At 36.3% G+C, this 19,382-nt stretch overlaps 1 protein-coding gene across 6 annotated transcripts; it reads right to left on the bottom strand.

Moving 5' to 3' along the window:
- Window positions 1-456: 456 nt before the first annotated feature.
- Window positions 457-6,396, bottom strand: LOC148853077 (midasin-like). Of its 6 annotated transcripts, none has more exons than XM_088946694.1 (11): window positions 6,157-6,396; window positions 5,672-5,755; window positions 5,240-5,438; window positions 5,075-5,166; window positions 4,897-5,004; window positions 4,419-4,787; window positions 2,535-2,744; window positions 2,226-2,444; window positions 1,819-2,128; window positions 899-1,029; window positions 457-802 (listed from the first exon to the last, which is right to left on the bottom strand). In XM_088946694.1, exons 6-9 carry the CDS (start codon window positions 4,458-4,460, stop codon window positions 1,832-1,834), a joined length of 768 nt encoding a protein of 255 aa, XP_088802820.1. In that variant the 5' UTR covers window positions 4,461-4,787; window positions 4,897-5,004; window positions 5,075-5,166; window positions 5,240-5,438; window positions 5,672-5,755; window positions 6,157-6,396; the 3' UTR covers window positions 457-802; window positions 899-1,029; window positions 1,819-1,831. The 6 variants fall into 6 exon arrangements, with proteins under 6 accessions (XP_088802820.1, XP_088802818.1, XP_088802821.1 ...); XM_088946692.1 differs by having other exon boundaries at window positions 5,556-5,730; XM_088946695.1 differs by having other exon boundaries at window positions 457-841; window positions 937-1,029; window positions 5,556-5,730.
- Between the last annotated feature and the right edge of the window lie 12,986 nt (window positions 6,397-19,382).

Below are 19,382 nucleotides of genomic sequence, written 5' to 3'. Positions count from 1 at the left end.
ACAATATGTATATGTATTGGACATCCTTGATTTTTGGAGGTATTAAGGTCAAATTAACCTTTTGGTGCTTCTTCCCAAGAGTGAACTCATAGAGTTAAACATCTACTTGGCCTCACTACAAGAAAAATGGCTTTTAGTGGCAGTCCCTAAAATTGCTGCTAGACTTTACTGGCAGTCGGCAAAGTGCCGCTAAAAGAAGTGTCGCTACAAGTTTCTAGCGGCAGTTTTTGTAGTTGCCGGTATAAAAACAAAACTGCCGCTACAAAATACAAAACTACGCTTTTTTAGCGCGATTGCCGCTAAAAGTATACTTTTTTTTCAAACAACCCATTTTTTTATAATTTTCTTCAAACTACCTGTTTTCTTCATATTCATTTATACCGAAACAAAATACAAAAAAAAAAAAAACATCAATTACAATTAAATTAAAAAAAAAAACATTCTCCATTCAAAATATTTGAATCACATGCATTTTAATTTCAATTTGATAAATTCTTAGTTTGTACAAGAATTCAGTGGGATCTAAACCAATCTCTCTTTCAAAATTTCAGCATATTGTACAGATTAACGGTGTACACACAGTGAGCTTGTTATTAATTGGCAGTTCGATCACCAAAGACAGAAGTAACATTGCAGATTGTTAGATCAGTATCAATTGTTTCCATTTCTCCACGCTCTTCCGTAGTAGGGATAAAACTTGCGAGGGCTCTGCAGCTCGAAAAACTGAACTTCCTGCCACAATACAGTTTGCCCCTGCTGAAGCTGCCACATCAATGGTTGAAGGTCCCAAGCAACCATCCACCTACACAACCATGTGTGAGAAACTTTCCAATGCACGCACCTGTTATGAAAGAATTCCAAAAAGGGATTATTAGTCTTAGCAGGGGTACCAACTAACCTCATCCAAAGAAATCCAAAGCCCTCAAATAACTGCACCTTATCCATCATTTCTGGCATGAACGTTTGACCACCAAATCCAGGTTCCACCGTCATAACAAGTATCTTTTCAACAGGATTTTCATCTTCAATCTGTATCACAAGAAAAGTAACAAGTTTTGATCCCATGAACTCAATTAACTGCAATGCCAGACAACATGTATACAGAAACCTAATTGACAACATATATTTCCAATAAAAAAATGGCAGCATATGTCCTATAATAAATGGACTTCCCCAATATTACGGGCACTCACCGACATAATGTCTTCAATACAAATTTCCTATGGAGTTGATAAATACATTGAGAATGATAAAGTGGTTTCACCTTTAAAGAGAATAGAAATTATTCATCTTTTTATTAGAACAGAGGTTGCTCTAGCACAAATTCAGGGCAATGGATCCTTTTCTTCATCCAGTCCAGTCCTTCACAGACCCCAATTAGCAAGGACCAACATTGGGTAATGCCCCTTGGAGATTGCTCTAGCATAGTGGGAATCTTCCTCCTCCATCTTCCTTTAAAAACTAAGGCTAAGCTAACTCCCTCCACCCATTGACCATTTGTCATTTCCAAAGAACAAGTGAAGATGGATGTCTTTAAGGGTCCATTTGGTTGACAGGTGGAATCGGAATCAGAATGTCACCACCTCTAACTTGTAGAGCTACATTGAATGTTATTTCTTGACAATTTACCATATGGTTCATTGACTTGGTTCAGCAATGGATTATTTAGTTAGGAATCATCCGAATGTCTGTTTATGAATTCTTTACCAAATGCAGATGATGATGATCTCTCCACAGGTTATTTATTGCACTAAGATTAACAAACCGACTCTTCCTTTGATTTAATGGAATGATAAGAAAGATGGGTCTATGACAAACCTTCCACCAAGTGCTACAGCCATTTGGTTCTCCAGGTAGCTTCTGCTGTATAACCCAGACTCAAGCCGCTCTTCACTTGGAGCAAAAAATGTAAGCCCACCAACTTGCCCACGAGGGATGATAGAGATCTTAGTAACTGGGCCATATTCTGGCATGACTTCTGAAAATCTGGAATAAACTTCTCAATGAAAAGAAGAACTTTGTTGGCTGTGACCTTGACACTTGGACAAGTATTTGAATGTGTACTCTCAACTGTTCTCAGCAATAAATGTGCCTCATGGGCCATGGAACAAAGGTTATCAAACAGTAGCTGCTTCAATGAGAAAAATATTAGAATAATCATTTTAAGCTGAAACAAATGTGAAAATACCTCCACATTAGTTAATGTTTCCAAAAGGAAAGCTAACCTTTTGCTGCCACATGCACTTATTTATGGCATGTTGATTTGGGGTGACCAAGTCACAACCAGTTTCATGATCTACAACAGCTGACTTTGAATCTAAATCTTTCAAAGACAACATGCATTTCCTCAATCTTTCTAGATGCCGAGAAAATCCATATGCAACAGACCGTTGTTCCTGTTGTACTAAAATGAGATGGTTGAGGAAAGAGGCTGACCTATTGACCTGTAGTTAACAAGAACAGAGCAAGATGACAAACCACACTCGAATAGAAACCATATATTATTTGAGTGATGTCTATTTCAGGAGAATTACCTGTTCTAGACTGAAATCTTTATGAAAATGAAGGCAAACCTGCCGCAAAAGCTGCACTGATGTCATGCTTTTGTAGTAGTACTGATTTTCTACTTTCCAATTTGACAGAACACTTTCACTGGGTAGAAACTGGGTAGAAGCAGTAATATCAAGATCTCCAGAAGATAATTTACCCTCTATCAGCAGCAGATGCTGCATTTCATATGAGGGCTGAAGTAACCACATACCGAGTAGGTTGGGTTTGCATTGATCCAAGAAAAAGCCACATTAGCCATGTAAATACAGTCAGTTCAAGATGGATTGAAACCATAGAGTTCTTCTCAAGAAACTAGACTTAAAAATATTCTCAGAAGTAAACAAATGATTAGAACTCAAAACGAACAAAAACCATAAATCATATTGACCTAATAAGTAGCAAGTTGCACATTACAATTTAATTTCACTATATCTGATATAAGTAGCTCAAAATTCACAGACTTGTGCCTTTGCAACCCACATCATTCTAAAAGCTTTAGAAGGCCAGACATATCTGATACACATTTGTACTCCTTCCAAACTGAGCCTTAATTTGTATGCCATGCACACATATACCACTATAGACTCATCACCAGAAGTTTGCTTGTTCGGCACCAGATCTTTGATTTTTTTTTCTTTGTTTATATATGTTTGGTAGGTCTAGGTTGAATGCATCAACAGGACACATCCAAGAATTAAGCATAGACCAAGGTGAAGAACCCATCTACACCCCCTACCACCATTATTGTTCTCAATGATACCACCTTGAACATATGTCACTTGTGTGGTGATTAAGACTTGTCCATATGGAGTCCAGATCTGCTACCAACGAACCTCTATAGTTACAATCTCAAACATGCTTCCTACTCATTTCCCTTTGTTGGTAGAAGACTCTTGTAACCCTCTTCTCCCTTTTTTTTATCACCAAAAACAAAAGAAAAAGAAAAGAAAAGATTTCACTGTCACTGACCCTGGATTGGGCATTTATGATTGTTGCTTTTCAACATCATTTTCAGTTCAATATATTGTAGTTGTTCAGAAGGCTCAGTTTGCAACCCACATGTTCTCGTACACCAGTCCAATCAACCCACATATTCACAAATTTCTAATAAGAAGAAAGGTTTGAAGAGCATGGAAAAAGGCAAAAAGCGATTGATCAGAGTTAATTGAGCTAACCTAGAGTATCTTGACTCTACTGGCCACATCAGACCAGTCGACTGTGACCTGCTGATCGAACCTGCCAGGCCCACATGTTCTCGTACACCAGTCCAATCAACCCACATATTCACAAATTTATAATAAGAAGAAAGGTTTGAAGAGCATGGAAAAAGGCAAAAAGCGATTGATCAGAGTTAATTGAGCTAACCTAGAGTATCTTGACTCTACTGGCCACATCAGACCAGTCGACTGTGACCTGCTGATTGAACCTGCCAGGCCTTAGCAATGTGGCATCAAGGACGTCCGGCCTGTTAGTGGCAGCCAGGACGATAACACCAAGTATCTTGGTCGGGATCTGGGTTCTATCAGAAGCAAATTCCCATCTTTGCAATTGGAGCAGGAGCAGAAGTCTAGGTGGGGCAAAAGAGAAAACAAGAGAAAAGAGAAGGGAGAAGGAGAAAGCCTAAGGAAGTATAGAAGCCATGACCACATTTCTGATTATCAGGCACTACTTAGAAATCCACTTAACAAAGGAGGTTATAGCTCAATTTTGTTGATTGGTCTAACAGCATCAAGAGGCAGAGGAGGAAGAAATCTCTACAGTCATGTTGATGATCGATCAGGAACATAACAATAATAGCAAACAAGAAGCATATCAGAAAACACATCTACAATGCCAAACTTGGAATTGTACTTTGGGACACATATTACCTCTGCACATCTTGAAGGTAAATCCCGATCATCGTTTAACATGTCTTGAAGAGTTTGAGGAAGTACGAATATTACCCTCCCCACCCGGTGTTGTACATCACTACATGCTCTAGTCACCCTTTCACTGTTATCTTCTATCCGCCTGAGTCATTCATCTCTATCCTCATGCCCAAAACCTCCTCCTGTTGATGTAGAATCTGATGCTCTATTTCTACAACTCATGCTCAGAGTGGAAGGAGTAACGCCTAGTCCATACGTTCGCATGTACCCATGTCGTTCCGCTCCAAATATTTGATCAAAGTCATCGTTATTAGGGACTGAAGACCCACCAGAAGTAGCCCATTGTGATGCCAGGTTCTCTAATTGTTCCTACAAAAGACAACACAATTGTTGTGAGGCTAATCTGGAATTTTCATACTAAATCATATAATTAACATTATATACGTGTGTGTATGTATTCACTAGTTCAATAAACAACCATTGCCCTTTCTAATTCCACATCTACAAGCGCCCCATCTTTCCTTCTATGTGTTTTGATCCACACAACTCCCTTGCTTGGTTGTGCCCCATCACCGGTTTCCTGCATCTATATCCATACTAAGCATTAGACATTATCATCATTTTCAAGTAGTAGTATATTTAGCTAATTGTATTACCATCTCATTACGCAATCTTGCATTACTCTTGGTCTCCCAAAGTGTGCGTATTTTTGCTGGGACCGATTTCCTCTAGCTATAGCACTCCGTTTCTACAGTTTTATAAAAACAAGTGGAAGGCCACGTATATTGTGACACTTAAACAATATAATTAAGAGATAATACCTTTCCCTTATTGGAGTTCCAAAAAGCGACAAGAATCTACCATTGATCGATAGGAACCTTATTTGGGTAATTCCACATTGCCTCATCAGGGGTAACGATCATAGTACATGGCTTTTAAATCTGACTTGTAATCTTTCCATTCTTTTCCAATCAAGGACAATACCCACTTTCCACCTTTGTTGTCTATCTTAAATTTACCCTACAAAGAACATATTTAAGCCAATGTATTAGCGATTAATGTATGAATTCAAACAAATAACCAAACCTAAATAAAAAAAAAATCAAAGCAGTACAAGGTTCCAAATGTCCTCCTTACGTGGAGTTGGAAATGAAGTCACTGCTTGAAACCCAGAGGACAGAAATCGTTGTTACTTGCAATTGTCCCCATAAAACAGATTATTGTAATGCCACTCAAACTTAGAAGCAACTTACTTGAATGTTGGTGCAGGAAACATGGGAATAAGGCCACTCAAATTATTGTAAGAAAAGTCCTGTGGTGTAGCCAAACCCAGAGACCTTCATCAGATACAAATGCCACTTATAGAATTTAACTAATTATTAATAAAAAAAAAGATAAAGCAGTTTATACAAAGAAAAACATGCAGATAAACATAAGCATTTTTTCAACCATTTTATTTTAAAAAATCAATATATATCAAATTCATTCTAATTTTAAAATAGAACCTAATTTTTTATCAGATCCAATTCAAAAATTGAATAGAGATATATATGAATCCGACAAAATAGGATCAAATTGAATTTAAATTCGAAAGAACAGATCTCAGAGTTCAATGGCATTACTTATCGAAGCGATTGAAAGCCTCATTGAACTCTAAGATCTGCTCTTTGGTGAGCTGCTCGACTATTGATTTTTTTTTTAAATACAAAACCTAAAAAACAAAGAAAGGGATTTTTACCTGAATCAAATGTCGCCGATGTGTGACTGAAACAGAGAGCGAGAGATTGAGATGTGCGACTATGTGTAACTGTGTGTGTGATAGATTGAGATAAAGAGCAAGGAGAGCGTGAGAACGACTGAGAGAGAGAGAAAATAGACTGCGATAGAGAGCGAGAGAGAGAGAGAGAGAGAGAGAGCAAAAGAGAGGACTAAGAGAGATTGAGATAGAAAGCGAGTGAGAGCGAGAGAACAACTAATAGAGATCTCAGGAGAGAGAGAGAGAGTGAGTGAGAGGTGAAGAGCACGAGAGAGAGGGAGGGAGAGGTGAAGAGCGTGCGCACGAGAAAGAGAGAGAGGACTGAGAAAGAGACTACTGGGAGAGAGAGAGAGAGAGAGAAAATAGAGAGGGTGGGAAGGAAATGGGCGGAGGAGGAAAACCCGCACCTTTTTGCTTTTCTCTGGCGGCAGTCGGTGAGTTTTAGTGGCAGTTTTAATCGATTACCGTTAAAAACAATATATTTCTAGCGGCAGTCGCCCTACTCTCACTTAAAAACTGCCGCTAAAAATCATATTCTTTTTAAGAAATGGGTCAAGATGGCATTTTTTATACTACCTCGCAAGAGGTTAACTTATTGAGTCATGCATCTACTTAACCTTAAGATAGACATAGGATACAAAATAGAAGGGGACAAAAATGACCTTTAGATGCTATTTTTCAAGAGTTGAACTCATAAAGGCATACATCTTCTTAACTAAGAAATAGACATAGGATAAAGAATAAAAGGGGTCAAAATGGCCTTTTGATGTTACTTCCTAAGAGCTGAACTCATAGAGTCATGCATATGCTTAGTCAAGAGATGGACACAGGAGAAAGAATAGAAAGGGATAAAAAATTGGTCTTTTGGTGCTACTTCTCAAGAATTGAACTCATAAAGTCATGCATCTACTTAACCAAGATAGGGAACAACAACCTTGAGTAGTAAGATGGGCTCTTTAAACATTTTAGATTAGAGTTTTGGGTTTGGAGAGGTGTAGGTTTGATTTTGATCCTAATTCCTATATTGAGAATTTTTTCTTATTGGAGTTTGATTTTAGATGAAGGATGTAGATATGTTTTTTGACTCTTAATTGAAAGTTTTTTTTTCTAATTTGTATTATTGTTATTGTCTTTTATTTAGGATTTTACTTGGGAAACCTAATTTAAATGTGGAAGTATTAGTATTTGGAAATTTGAGCTTAGATGTTATCTTTGATAACTTTTAAGGTGTTTTAATATTTTTCAATGGAAGATCAAATCATTTTTTAATGGGTTAAAAGAGTTTGGGATTTACTTTTTATCCTACTTCTAGAGATGGCAACACCAATAGTGTAACACTCTTAATGTCCTAGTCTGAATTAACTTATAGTTCTATCCTACTTTCATTTAAGGCTTCTATATATGAGTATTTTAGGTGTAATGCATAAGGTTGTTAGGTGGGTTCTAGACTCAAAGGTCCCAACCAGGTCGCTAGCCTTCAAACCTCCACCCACCAACTAGTGGGCTTCTTTGATCAATTGATAGTTTGTGTTGGAAGGGCTAGGATCCATCATATGAATGGCCAAACCATATTAGATGGCTGGGTGAAATTTCAAAAATTTCCTAATCCTTCTAGGAATCGAATTCTCTATATTTTGAAAAACTACATTTTTCCAGATTAGTCTTGCACTGAACCGGACCAGATTTGCAACCAAACAAAGAGAGAGATTTATATCTAATATGGATATCACAAACGCAGATCTCAAGGTAGAAGTTCATGCCTAAATCAATCCTAAAACCAGCATTCAATGAATGTGTAGTGTATAGGTAAAGTTGATTCAACAACACAGTTTTAAGCAAAATTGCAACCCAATTACTTGGATCGAACTAGGGAAGGTGAGCGTGAAATTCCTCTAAATGTTTCTTGCCAAAATCAGAAAAAAATTGATCTCTATCAGCCCTTGAAAGCCTAGGTCGTGATAGGGTTTCTTGGAAGACAAAAAGAAGAAGAGAGAACGAGAGTGGTTTCCTAGTCTAGTTTGCCCTCTTCTTTTTTTTTTTTCTCCTTATGGAGCACTCTCTTAATCAAATTAGGAAATTATCCAAATCTAATTTGGATATGAAATCTATTAAGAGATAAGCCTTATCCTCTTAAGTGGATGAGTGCTCCATATCCATTTTCAAACCTAGATTTGATCCAGAGCACATGACAACTTAAGGAGTCATATGACAACTTACTTAATCTTATTAATTAGGGGCATTAAGCCCATTTCCTTCAAAGGCTCATGACTCAAGATGTTGCATGGCCAATCTAGGCTTGACTGTATGGCATGGGACCCCATAATGACTTCACATATATCTACATGGGTTCGGCCTAGGCTCAATGAAAAGGCTTTGCTGAATTTCCTACTAAACGTAGTGAACCCCTGAGCAAATCACTATGGGATTAATATGGGCCCAACATTTATAACTAAATGATCCTTGAATTCAGCCATTCTATGAAGACCCAAGGATAATGGACTTAAGTAAGATAAAACCCATCAGGTAATCAACCTTGTAATGGTCTCTTATACTTAACCTCTCAGCCCATAATGATCATAACACTGCCCAACATGAAAGAACATCTCCCATGGCTGTAAATTACAATGTCACACTCTGCTCAGATGGATCCTAGAATCAAAACATTTTGCAAATATTTTTCATAAAACATAATATATATATAAATATTTTACAAAACAAAATCTCAAACATAGTTGAAATCTATTGCCGATAGTTTAAATTTCCATCAAAGAGAGTGTAAGTCTTATCATTTACTTTGTCTAATAAAGAGGCAAATTCTATCAATATGATCACCCACTAAAATGAATTCTCAGACTGCCCCACCATACCCAAGTTTGGACCCTCAATGGATTTCATCTATTGGCATATCAAAGACAGCCCAATCCAACACTTAGTGTAGTACCATAATCAAGTCTAGGGGTTATGTATAACTTTAGTTTTTCCCATCAATCTCCAAAGTCGAGTGCATAACTGAAAAATGGTTCAGGTTTAGTGTATCATCCAAACGTGCACTACATGTACTTTAGAACTAACCCTAGCAGCTAAGACAAGCTACCCCAACTTCTTTGGTAGCACATCAGTGTTAGCCTTGTCAGGATAAACTCTCTAAGTCTATCCAACAGCTAAAAACATTTTAAACTAACACAAGTCTCATAAGTGTCCAGTTTAAGGGTAATTTCAGAGAAACATACCAATATCAACATGAAATAATAATGCACTCTTAATCATTTACAATAAATATATCTATACATTAATCTAATTGGAGCTAAGGGCATACACTGTTTAACAAAAAGTTTTGGAGGATCCTTTAAGAACCAAAGTCTAGAGGTACACACCTAATATCTTTCCTCTAATAGGTAAGGTGGGCTTCTAATTCTATTTCCATGGAAGTGTGTACGTGTGTGTACGTATGTGTCATGAGTGTTCAAGCATGCAAAAGAGATGAACAAAAAAGAAACAAAGAACAAGGAGAGAATGCAGCCACGTGTTCAAGTTTACAAAGAATCATACAAGTTTCTAAGTGGCCACATTTAAGGATATAAGAGAAGCTAAATTCTTTTTATGCTTGCCAAAGTAAGCTAAAGATAGAAATAAAGCAAAACAAGAAACTAAAGATGAAAAGAAATAAAGTAATCAACTACAACTTACAACTACTCAAAAATAAGGCTAAGTGCAATCAATTATATAGAAATAGAGAGTTCGCAAAATTTATTTTTAAGAGGACACCATAGGAAAAGAGGGGGGAAAACCAAGAAACACAAAAAAAAACAAAAAAAAAAAAAACAAGGGGCTAGTCACGATAGAGACCCAATGCACTGCGATAGAGGGTGTGATACGATAAGAAGGTGCAAGGTAGATGAGTATGATTTTGGGTGTGATGAAGGCATTCTAAGGTGAGTTGTTGATGTTCGGAGGTGCGATGGATATGTTTTGGGGTGTGATGGATAAGTTCTAACGTGTGATGGACAAGTTTTAAGGTGTGATAGACATGTTATGAGGTGTAATGGACAAGTTCTAAGGTGAAATTTTGGATTTCTGGGTCATGATGGAGGTTTTCTAAGGTGTGATGAAAGCTTTCTATGGTGTAATTTTGGATTTTTGGGTTGCGATGAAGGCTTTATAAGGTGTAATGGAAGCTTTATATGGTGCGATTTTGGAATTCTAGATTACGATGAAGTTAAAAGAAGCTATGATTTTGATGTTGTGGGCTCCGAGAAGCTCATGACTAGCTCAATGAAATGGAGTCGCCACCCATTTTTAGAGGAAATGGGCCCTCATTTCATATTCAAAAATTCAATTTACCAGATTTGGTAGTGACTTCATTCTCCTTGGAAAAATCACACAACCAAGAGATTCTAAATTTGGAAGGATTGGGAGAAGGAAGGTGTTAAGCACCCTTCTCTCCAAGTTGTCATAATAGCCCAAAATAGGAGTAGTTTAGGACCAATTCTAACAAAACCCCAATGAAAAGGGTTGCTTAAAACTCTAGAAATCAGGTGAAATGCTCCCAACTTTATCCTAAATTGATATGAGATGATGTTATCAGGTCTTAAACACTGATTTTCCTAAGACCCTCGCCTCTCTACCTCTTTTTCTAAATTTGGATAAAATTGGGAATGCAATTTTCCCACAGTTTCGGGACCTCAAGCAAACGAGAACATTGAAAACAGAGATTTATGAATTTAAACTTAGAAAAAAAAAAGATAGTGGAATGAAAGACTTACCTCTCATATGCAACCTTGAGGAAGGTTTTCCAGCAGTTAGAAAAACTTCAAATGAAGTTTGGGCGAGCTATTGAGTTGGGATGAGTGTTTTTGGCTTTAAATCTTTAGTCTGGAAAATAGGGGAAGCGGATTTGGGGCTTGAACTTCAAGGCTTTGGGGTTTTAGGTGAAATGAGTTTATTACAAAAACATTTCCTATAGAGGAAAAGAGAGGGAAATGGGTCTAAAATTCATCCAGCTACAGTGTCTGCTATTCAGTAGAGTTCTTTCATTGAAATAGGCAATGGTTTTTAGAAAAAAGTGCCTACAGTTGACCCTTCCTTCTTTGTGCAACAAATTTTCTCGAGTTTGGAAGGCTTTTTATGGATTTCATGCATCCAATGAGGGCTTGGGGTGTGCCAAATGTTGCAGCCCTGTATTTGGGGCTGACAATGGCAAAAAACGTAAATTTGATAAACTTTTGAATGTGGTTTAATCTATTTTTAGTTTCAAGTGGGGTTTGTTTAGAATTTTGAGCTTTTTAAACCCATTAGGCTCAAATTCATTTGTCAAGGGTTTTAATGGGGTCAAGTAATGAGCGGATAGTAGTCCCCACCCTCTTGAGATCCTAGGTTGGGACAACTGATGTGGCGATTCAATCTAGTGCGTCAAAATGGTATCTTTTTAGTTTAACGGTCAAATGGGTGAATTACAATATGAAATTTGATGTCTCTGAAAATGGTGATGGGGTCTAATTAGTAGAATAAGGCTTGGATGATGGACATTTGTGACAAGTAAGCTTTTGATTAATAAGATTCATCAAAACAGAATTAAGGCTTGATGATGGGTCAAATGGGGGAATCTTGGGATGAAATTTAGAGGATAGGTATGTATTGGATTATGAGACTATTGGGAGGGTTTGATTGTGTTAGGTATGTACAGATCACAAGTTTTAGGCTAGAGAAGTGTTGTAGTCTCAGATACGTCGAAATGAAATCTTTGATGGATGATTGGCTAAATCAAGGAATTTAGGGTTGAAAATTTGTGTGACTGATTGTTTAAGTATTTATTTAATGTTATGGACTTTGATCAGGAATCAGGTATGGTGATGTGGCACAATCAAGACCATCAAAAGGGAATCATATAGATTTAATAGTGGATTTATGGGAATTTGGGCTAAATTTTGGTTTCTTAGGGTTTTTGCATGTTTTAAAGAGATTGGTGTGGTTCAGTCGAGCATCCGGAATGTAGGAGATGGTTCAAAGAAGCGACTGAGCAAAAATCAGGTGCTAACAGCTGCCTCTCTTTGTTGAAGGTAGCAAACTACTAAATCAACAAAGAAAATAAAAAGCACCTAAAGATTTTTGTGAAGGGCAAGAAGTTTGGGAAGGAATTTTGGTCGAGGTCGAAATTAATGTAGTGCAATACCTTTGCTTGGAAGGTGTAGTACCATCCCAGGCCTTAGTAGGCAAATGCAACTATCACGTAAACAATAAAGTGGTACCATCCCAAAAGAAGTAATTGATTCTTTTGTTTCTCTTTTTTCCTTTTGTTTGTTTCTTTTTTCTTTTTTTTTTGACAACTTTTATCACTTGATTTGGTTTAGTATCAGCCTTATCTTGAGCTTTCTAATGTTGGATTCCAGTTTCTATACCTAATACATTGATTTTGTTTCTCCTTTTTTTTCTTTTTTTTTTGATAATTTGCTAAATCCGGTTCTGATTTTGTTATCTAATGATATGTGATGAATCTTAATCTTGATTTTTGGTAATTTGGATATTTGGGGATTTGATTTAATTTGATAAACTTAATTTGATAAATTTGATTTTTGATATTTGATTGCTTTAATTTGATAACTTTAATTTTTGATATTTGATGAATTTGATAACTTTGATATTTTATGATTTGATGGTATTTAATGAATTTAAAAATTTTGATGATTTGATGATATTTGATGACTTTGATAATTTCCATATTTTATGATTTAATGAATTTGATAATTTTGATATTTGGTGATTTGATGTAATGAATTTGATGATTTTTTATTGTCAATGATTTGATGATATTTGATGAATTCGATAATTTTGATATCTGATGGTTTGATAATTTTGATATTTGATATTTGATGATTTGATAAGTTTGATAATTTTGATATGTGATAAATTTGATAGTTTCAATATTTGATGATTGTCAACACCCAAATTTTGCTTAGTCCACCGTCTGAACTCCTAATTTACTCTAGACGCCCGATCAGACAAATCCAACCTTTCTGAAATACCCAAAAACCTAAAAAACCCAACTTTCAGTCCAAAAGACCTTAAATTCATCGCTAAACCTATCCAATGGCCCCAATCACCCCCATCTACACATCCACCCATAGGTTAGATACCCTCATTAAACCCCCAAACAACCTAAATGGTTGCCTGCAAAATCTCAACTCAAAATTCCTCCATTTACCCTCTTATCAAGCAAAGGCTCCATTTCGACCCCTTTCATTAGCCAAAAACACCCACAACTCAAATTCCCTTGATCCAAACACATCCAAGCCAATCAAACCCATAAAGTTTTAACCCCAAATCTCCACATCTACCCTTCTATAAACCAAGATTTCATTCTGGATCTTCTCATTGACCCAAATTCCTACAATCTTGACCTCTATGAACTAATTCGACATTACCACCAGGTCCAATGTATCTCCAAATACCTACCTATAAAATTTCAGCCCAAAATACATTTGTTTACCCATCCATTACACCTAGATTCCATTTTAAAATCCCAAATTAATTGAACTAAGCCCTTTCCAGATCTGCCCGATCCGGGCCCATTTGGACCAATCCAACCCTACCAATCAACACAAAATTCTTAAAGACCATACCCCTCCATATTTTAGTCAAAAATACCCCTATATACCACCTCAAACAATAAGATTCCATTTTGGTCGATCTTAGTAGCTCGTACGCACAAAACCCCACTCTGTGCCCAAAACCTATCTCAACCCTTCGATCATTGACCCAAAACCCCCATCACCAAACCTAAACCCCTATTTGACCCCCTAGACCTAGCTGAACCAAGGACCCACCCAGTTTGGTAAAATTATGAAAGTGCCCCTCATATCGCTTAAAACTATAAGAAGTACCAATATACCCTAGTATATAAGCAAACTTGTGAGCATCAAAAAATGGCTCACTTGGGCTAGAAATGGAGTCACCGCCCATCAATCATGGAAATGGTGGTGTTTTGCTTCATTTCTATCTTTAGCTTCCTTTGCCAAGCATCAAAAGAAATTATCTTCTCTTAGATCCCCAAATGTGGCCACTTAGAAACCTGTATGATCGTTTATAAACTTGAACACGTGGTTGCATTCTCCCCTTGTTCTTTGTTTCTTTTCTATACATCTCTTTTGCACGTTTGAACACTCATGGCACACACACACATACACATGCACGCACGCACATGCACACGCACACTCTTCCATGGAAATAGAATTAGAATCCCACCTTACATATTAGAGGAAGGATATTAGGTGTGTAACTCTCAACTTTGGTTCTTAAAGGATCTTCCAAACTTTCAAACAATCCACCAACCAAAGAATCCCACTAGTTCATGGGTGGAGGTTTGAAGGTTAACGACTTTGTTGGGACCTTTGAGTCTAGAATTCACCTAACAACCTCATGCATTTCACCTAGAATACCTATACATAGAAGCCTTAGATAAAGTATGATAGAAGAATTATAGTTTAATTCGAACTAGGACACCAAGAGTGTTGTACTATTGGTTTTTCTATCTTTAGAAATAAGATAAAAAATAAACCCCAAACTCTTCCAACCCATTAAAAAATGATTTGAGCATTCATTAAAAGACATTAAAACACCCTAAAAGTAATAAAATATAACACCTAAGCTCCAATTTCCAAATATTAATACTTGCACATTTATGTTAGGTTTCCTAAGTAAAATCCTAAATAAAAGATAATAACAATAATACAAGGTAAAAAAAAAAAAAAAACCTTTCAATTAAGAGTTAAAAAACAAACCTACATCCTTCATCTAAAATCAAACCCCAATAAGAAAAAAAGTTCTCAATCTAGGAATTAGGGTCAAAATCAAACCTACAACTCTCCAATAAAGAGTCCATCTTCCTATTCAAGGTTGTTGTTCCATATCTTGGTTAAGTGGATGCATGTCTTTATTCGTTTAGCTCTTGAAAAGTAGTATCAAAAGACCATTTTTGACCCCTTTTATTCTTTATCTTGTATCCATATCTTGGCTAAGTATTTGCATGACTCTATGACCCTATGTCCATCTTAAGGCTAAGTAGATGCATGACTCAATAAGTTCACCTCTTGAGAGGTAGCATAAAAAATGCTATCTTAACCCTCTTCTTTGCCTAGAGTATTTAGTAGTTACATGTATGGCAAGGGTTTATCCCTTCCTTGACCAACACCAAAAGATATTTCATCTCTTCATCATTTCGTTAGAACCGAGGACAAGTTGATGTGACTCTATGAGTTCACTCTTGAGAAGTAGAATCAAAAGGCTAATTTAAGCTTAATACCTCCAAAAATCTAGGATGTCCAATACATACACGTATGGTATAGAGAATAATGCTCCCTTGGCCAGTATCAAAAACACATTCTTACATTCCTTCATAAACTTTCAAACTCAAATATTCTCCTTGCTCTTCTCCAATCCAAACTGAGTAGATGCTTGACCTCCCGAAAAGAAACATTAAAAGGTTGTTCTATTGGTCTAAGGGTGTCTAGTAAATGGACATGTTGAAGGGACTAATCACTTTTAATCAATATTAAAAGACATTCCCTTTCATACCCAGAACCATGATACAAAAAATAATAATAGTAATAAAAATAAAATAGGGATAAATAATAAAATAAAAATATAATAAATAATATAAAAGAAATATAAAGGATTTAAAAAAACAAAATATTAAATAAAAGATCCATAAAACAAATAAACAAATAAGATTTCATAAGAAAATAACAAAAAAATATAAATGTAAAAATAGACTTAAAAAAACAAAAAAGGATAATTATGGGAAAATCTTTTGTGATGTTTTGTTCATCATTTTTTTACTTTGTTGTGATCTTAATTAATTGAATAGTTATCTACTTTGTGATTGTGCCTATTTGGAACCCCATGTGGGCCCCACCTATTAAAACCAAGAGAGGGGTGCCTAACTCCTTCCCTTTCCCATTCGAGTCTTACCTAGACTAATGTAACTGGTGCCTCGGACTTTGGAGTCACTATTAAAAACAAAGCAATTATGAAAATCATTAAGAAACTAAAGATGAAAAGAAATTAAAGTAAACAACTACAATTTACAACTACTTAGAAATAGCTTTGTAGTTAGAATTTGGGGGGAATGTTCAGTTTATGGCTGATGTGGGGACAATGTTCATCTTAACTGTGAGAGAGTGAGCCTGAGAACTAGAATTTGGGGGCTGAAGCCATGCACCTCATTCACCCCAACACACATTTGCAGGCAATGACATATCCAAGTAAACTGGAACCCCCCCCCCCCCCAAGTTCATTGCTATTTATTAGATGACTTTTAAGATTGAATACAATGAGTTGAGGGAGACTAATGTACTTGTTAAGTTTTTATTCTTGTGAATAACCCAGTTTGATATATGCATGAGAAAATGGGAGCTGAATATATCTTTCAGCATGACTAGCCCTAACTATCTTCATGTGTATGAAAGCACTTGATTTCATTATTAATGGTCAAGGAAACTAGGCACATCTGATTTATTGATACATGAGATTCAACCCAAATTGACTCCACTATTTGGAGTTGAATAGTAAAACTAGCAATTCAAAACACGACTCTTTTTATCTACCTCAAACATGTTACCAGTGTGAGATGGAGCATAAAATGCACTCACGCAGAAAAAAAAAAAAGAAAAGGGTGAGATGGAGCATAAAATGCACTCACCCCTAAAAATAAGTAATGATGGTGACAGTTGAGGTCCAAGTGGGCATACTAAGTTGAACTCTCATTAAGATAAAGTTACAGATGTGAAACTTTGTGTAATTTGATTATTAACTTTGACAATTAAGGATTGATTAGGAGTGAAGGCTGGACTTTGATGAAATTTGTATTCTCCTTTCCTTGGATCTTATATATGTTAGATGGTAATTAAAAAAATAAGAGTTGAGCACTTACAACAGTTCCCCGACTACTCAATGCATTTCTATCTTAAAAAGTTTACCAGGTAAATAGTGAGAACAGAAGGGGAGAATGTTTAGTTTATGGCTGATATCTTTGCTTGAAGACAAGCAAAAGCTTAAGTGTGGGGGTATTTGATGAACTTACAATTTATCTATATTTTATGAGGTTTTTGCATAAAATTTTATGCCAGTTTAATTAGATTTTGCCCTATTTTAATTTGATTGCAAAAAAGATTTCAGGGGCACTCAACTCAAGAAAAATAAGGCAAAAGCAAGAAAAGATAGCTCAAAATTTATCAAATTCATCCCAACCCAGCCATGAGAGCAGAGGAGGGCCATTCGGCCCATGCAGCCCATGCTGTACTCTTTGGGAAAGCCCAAAGAGAGAGCATAACCGAAGCTCTCCAATGGAGCCTATTCGGCCTAGCAATGAGGAGGCCCATTTGCAGATCAAGAGCAGCCCAAAGTGTAGCCCAAGGAGCCTAAAGGTGGGAAACTTTCTAGAAGAGAGAAAGGAGGCGTTAAGTGAAAAACAAGGCTAATTGGGTAATTCTGGACAATTTCAGCACCGAATAATAATTTGGGCATAACTCTCCCATCCGGACTCCGATTGAGATGATTCAAGATGAGTTAGAAATATAAAGAAAAGTTCTAGAACTTTCATGTTTTGAGTTTTGATAGACAGAGACCGAATTAGGGTCAAAATCAAGCCTGAATTATCTGGAACCGCATTGTAGAACTTTCTAGAGGAGGAAAGGGGCTGAGGAGAAGGCTATAAAAGGAGAAGAGAGCCAAGGAAAAATGGGTCCAACATCTGATTTCAAACTCTTCTTGAGCTCTTGTTCTAAGAAAGAAGAAGAGAGAGTGATAGGCGCAGGAGAGGAGAAAAGAGGAGGAACAAGCAGCGTCAAGAGAAGAAGAAGCTGAATTCGAAGGGGGAGAAAACAATTGGAGATCAAGGTTTCATCCTCACTTGATTTCTGCACAAATTGGTAATCGAATTCAGCTAAAATTTATGTAATTTCTCCATCAAATTTTCCTTTCTTGCTGTAATCAAAGCATGTATTATGCAAATTCAATTATGTAATTTGTTTTCTAAGTTCATTCGAATAAAGTAAATTCAATCTTGAAGTTTCTTGCTTTGAATATCAATTGTGGATTGTTAGGCGAACTGCTATTCTGAAATCTCATATCTGAAATTTCAGATCATGAATTTACAAGGTCTGAATTGCTATTTTCCAATCTCAGATCTGTAAATTCAAATCATGAAATAGTGAGATCCAAACTGCTATTCTATAAAATCAAATTTGTGATTTCAAATCATGAACTTGTAATACCTGAATTACTTGAGAAAGAATTCAGGTAGCTTTAATTCAGTCTGGTAGAATTGTTCCTCTTTCTTGGAATTCCTACAGTGCTTGAGAAAGACTCTAAGATTTCAGATCTGCCAATCAAGATCCGAATTGAGTGCAAGGTTAGAGATAACTTGCACAATTTGGTTGGTGTTCATTCAGCTGAGTTGATGATCATCCAGCTGAAATGAAGCCCTAAATTGTTAGATCTGAATGCATGCATGGTGATTAGATCCTTGATAGAGATATAAGGACCACCACTCATGCATAGATTGAACATGCACTCAAGAGAGGCTGTTCAATACTTTGGGATTTCACCAAACCAAGGCTGAATCCTATTCTACTCGAATTGCCTAGAAAACTAATTGCCAAATTTATTTTTCTATGCATCTTTAGCTTGTCTTCTCACTTGCATACAAGGTGTTTGGTCCAATGTGTTAGAAATAGCTTTGTAGTTAGAATTTCATATTTTCATTAATTTTACATTTCGGCTGATCAGATAACAGTAGACTGATTTATTACTAGTAATTACTACATAAATCCTCGTGAAAATGATACTCTACTCACTACTCTATTACTTGAGCGGCTAGTACACTTGCTAGTGTCACAATGAGCCACACATCAAGTTTTTGGCGCCGTTGCCAGGGAACTTATTGCAGCAATATTAGGAACAATTAGCCACTGTTAATCTGATTTTCAATTCGGTGCATTATAGTTCAGATTATTATGCATGAAACTCCACTACTAATCAAGTTAGTTCTCTTTCCTATTAATGACCTACTTTATCTTTGATTTCTGATTTAGTCTCAGTAGTAGAGCTGCATTCTAGTTTGCATATTTGATAAAAAGGGTGTGGTTCAGATCTGTATACATTACTTTTCATTGTTGAAATCAGAATTCAAATCTGAATACATAGAAAAAAATATA

Source organism: Nelumbo lutea, chromosome 5 (genome assembly GCF_056320005.1).
Source record: "Nelumbo lutea isolate HS-2025 chromosome 5, American lotus-T2T, whole genome shotgun sequence".
In the NCBI taxonomy this organism is placed as follows: domain Eukaryota; kingdom Viridiplantae; phylum Streptophyta; class Magnoliopsida; order Proteales; family Nelumbonaceae; genus Nelumbo; species Nelumbo lutea.
This window is presented reverse-complemented; position numbering and strand designations above follow the sequence as displayed.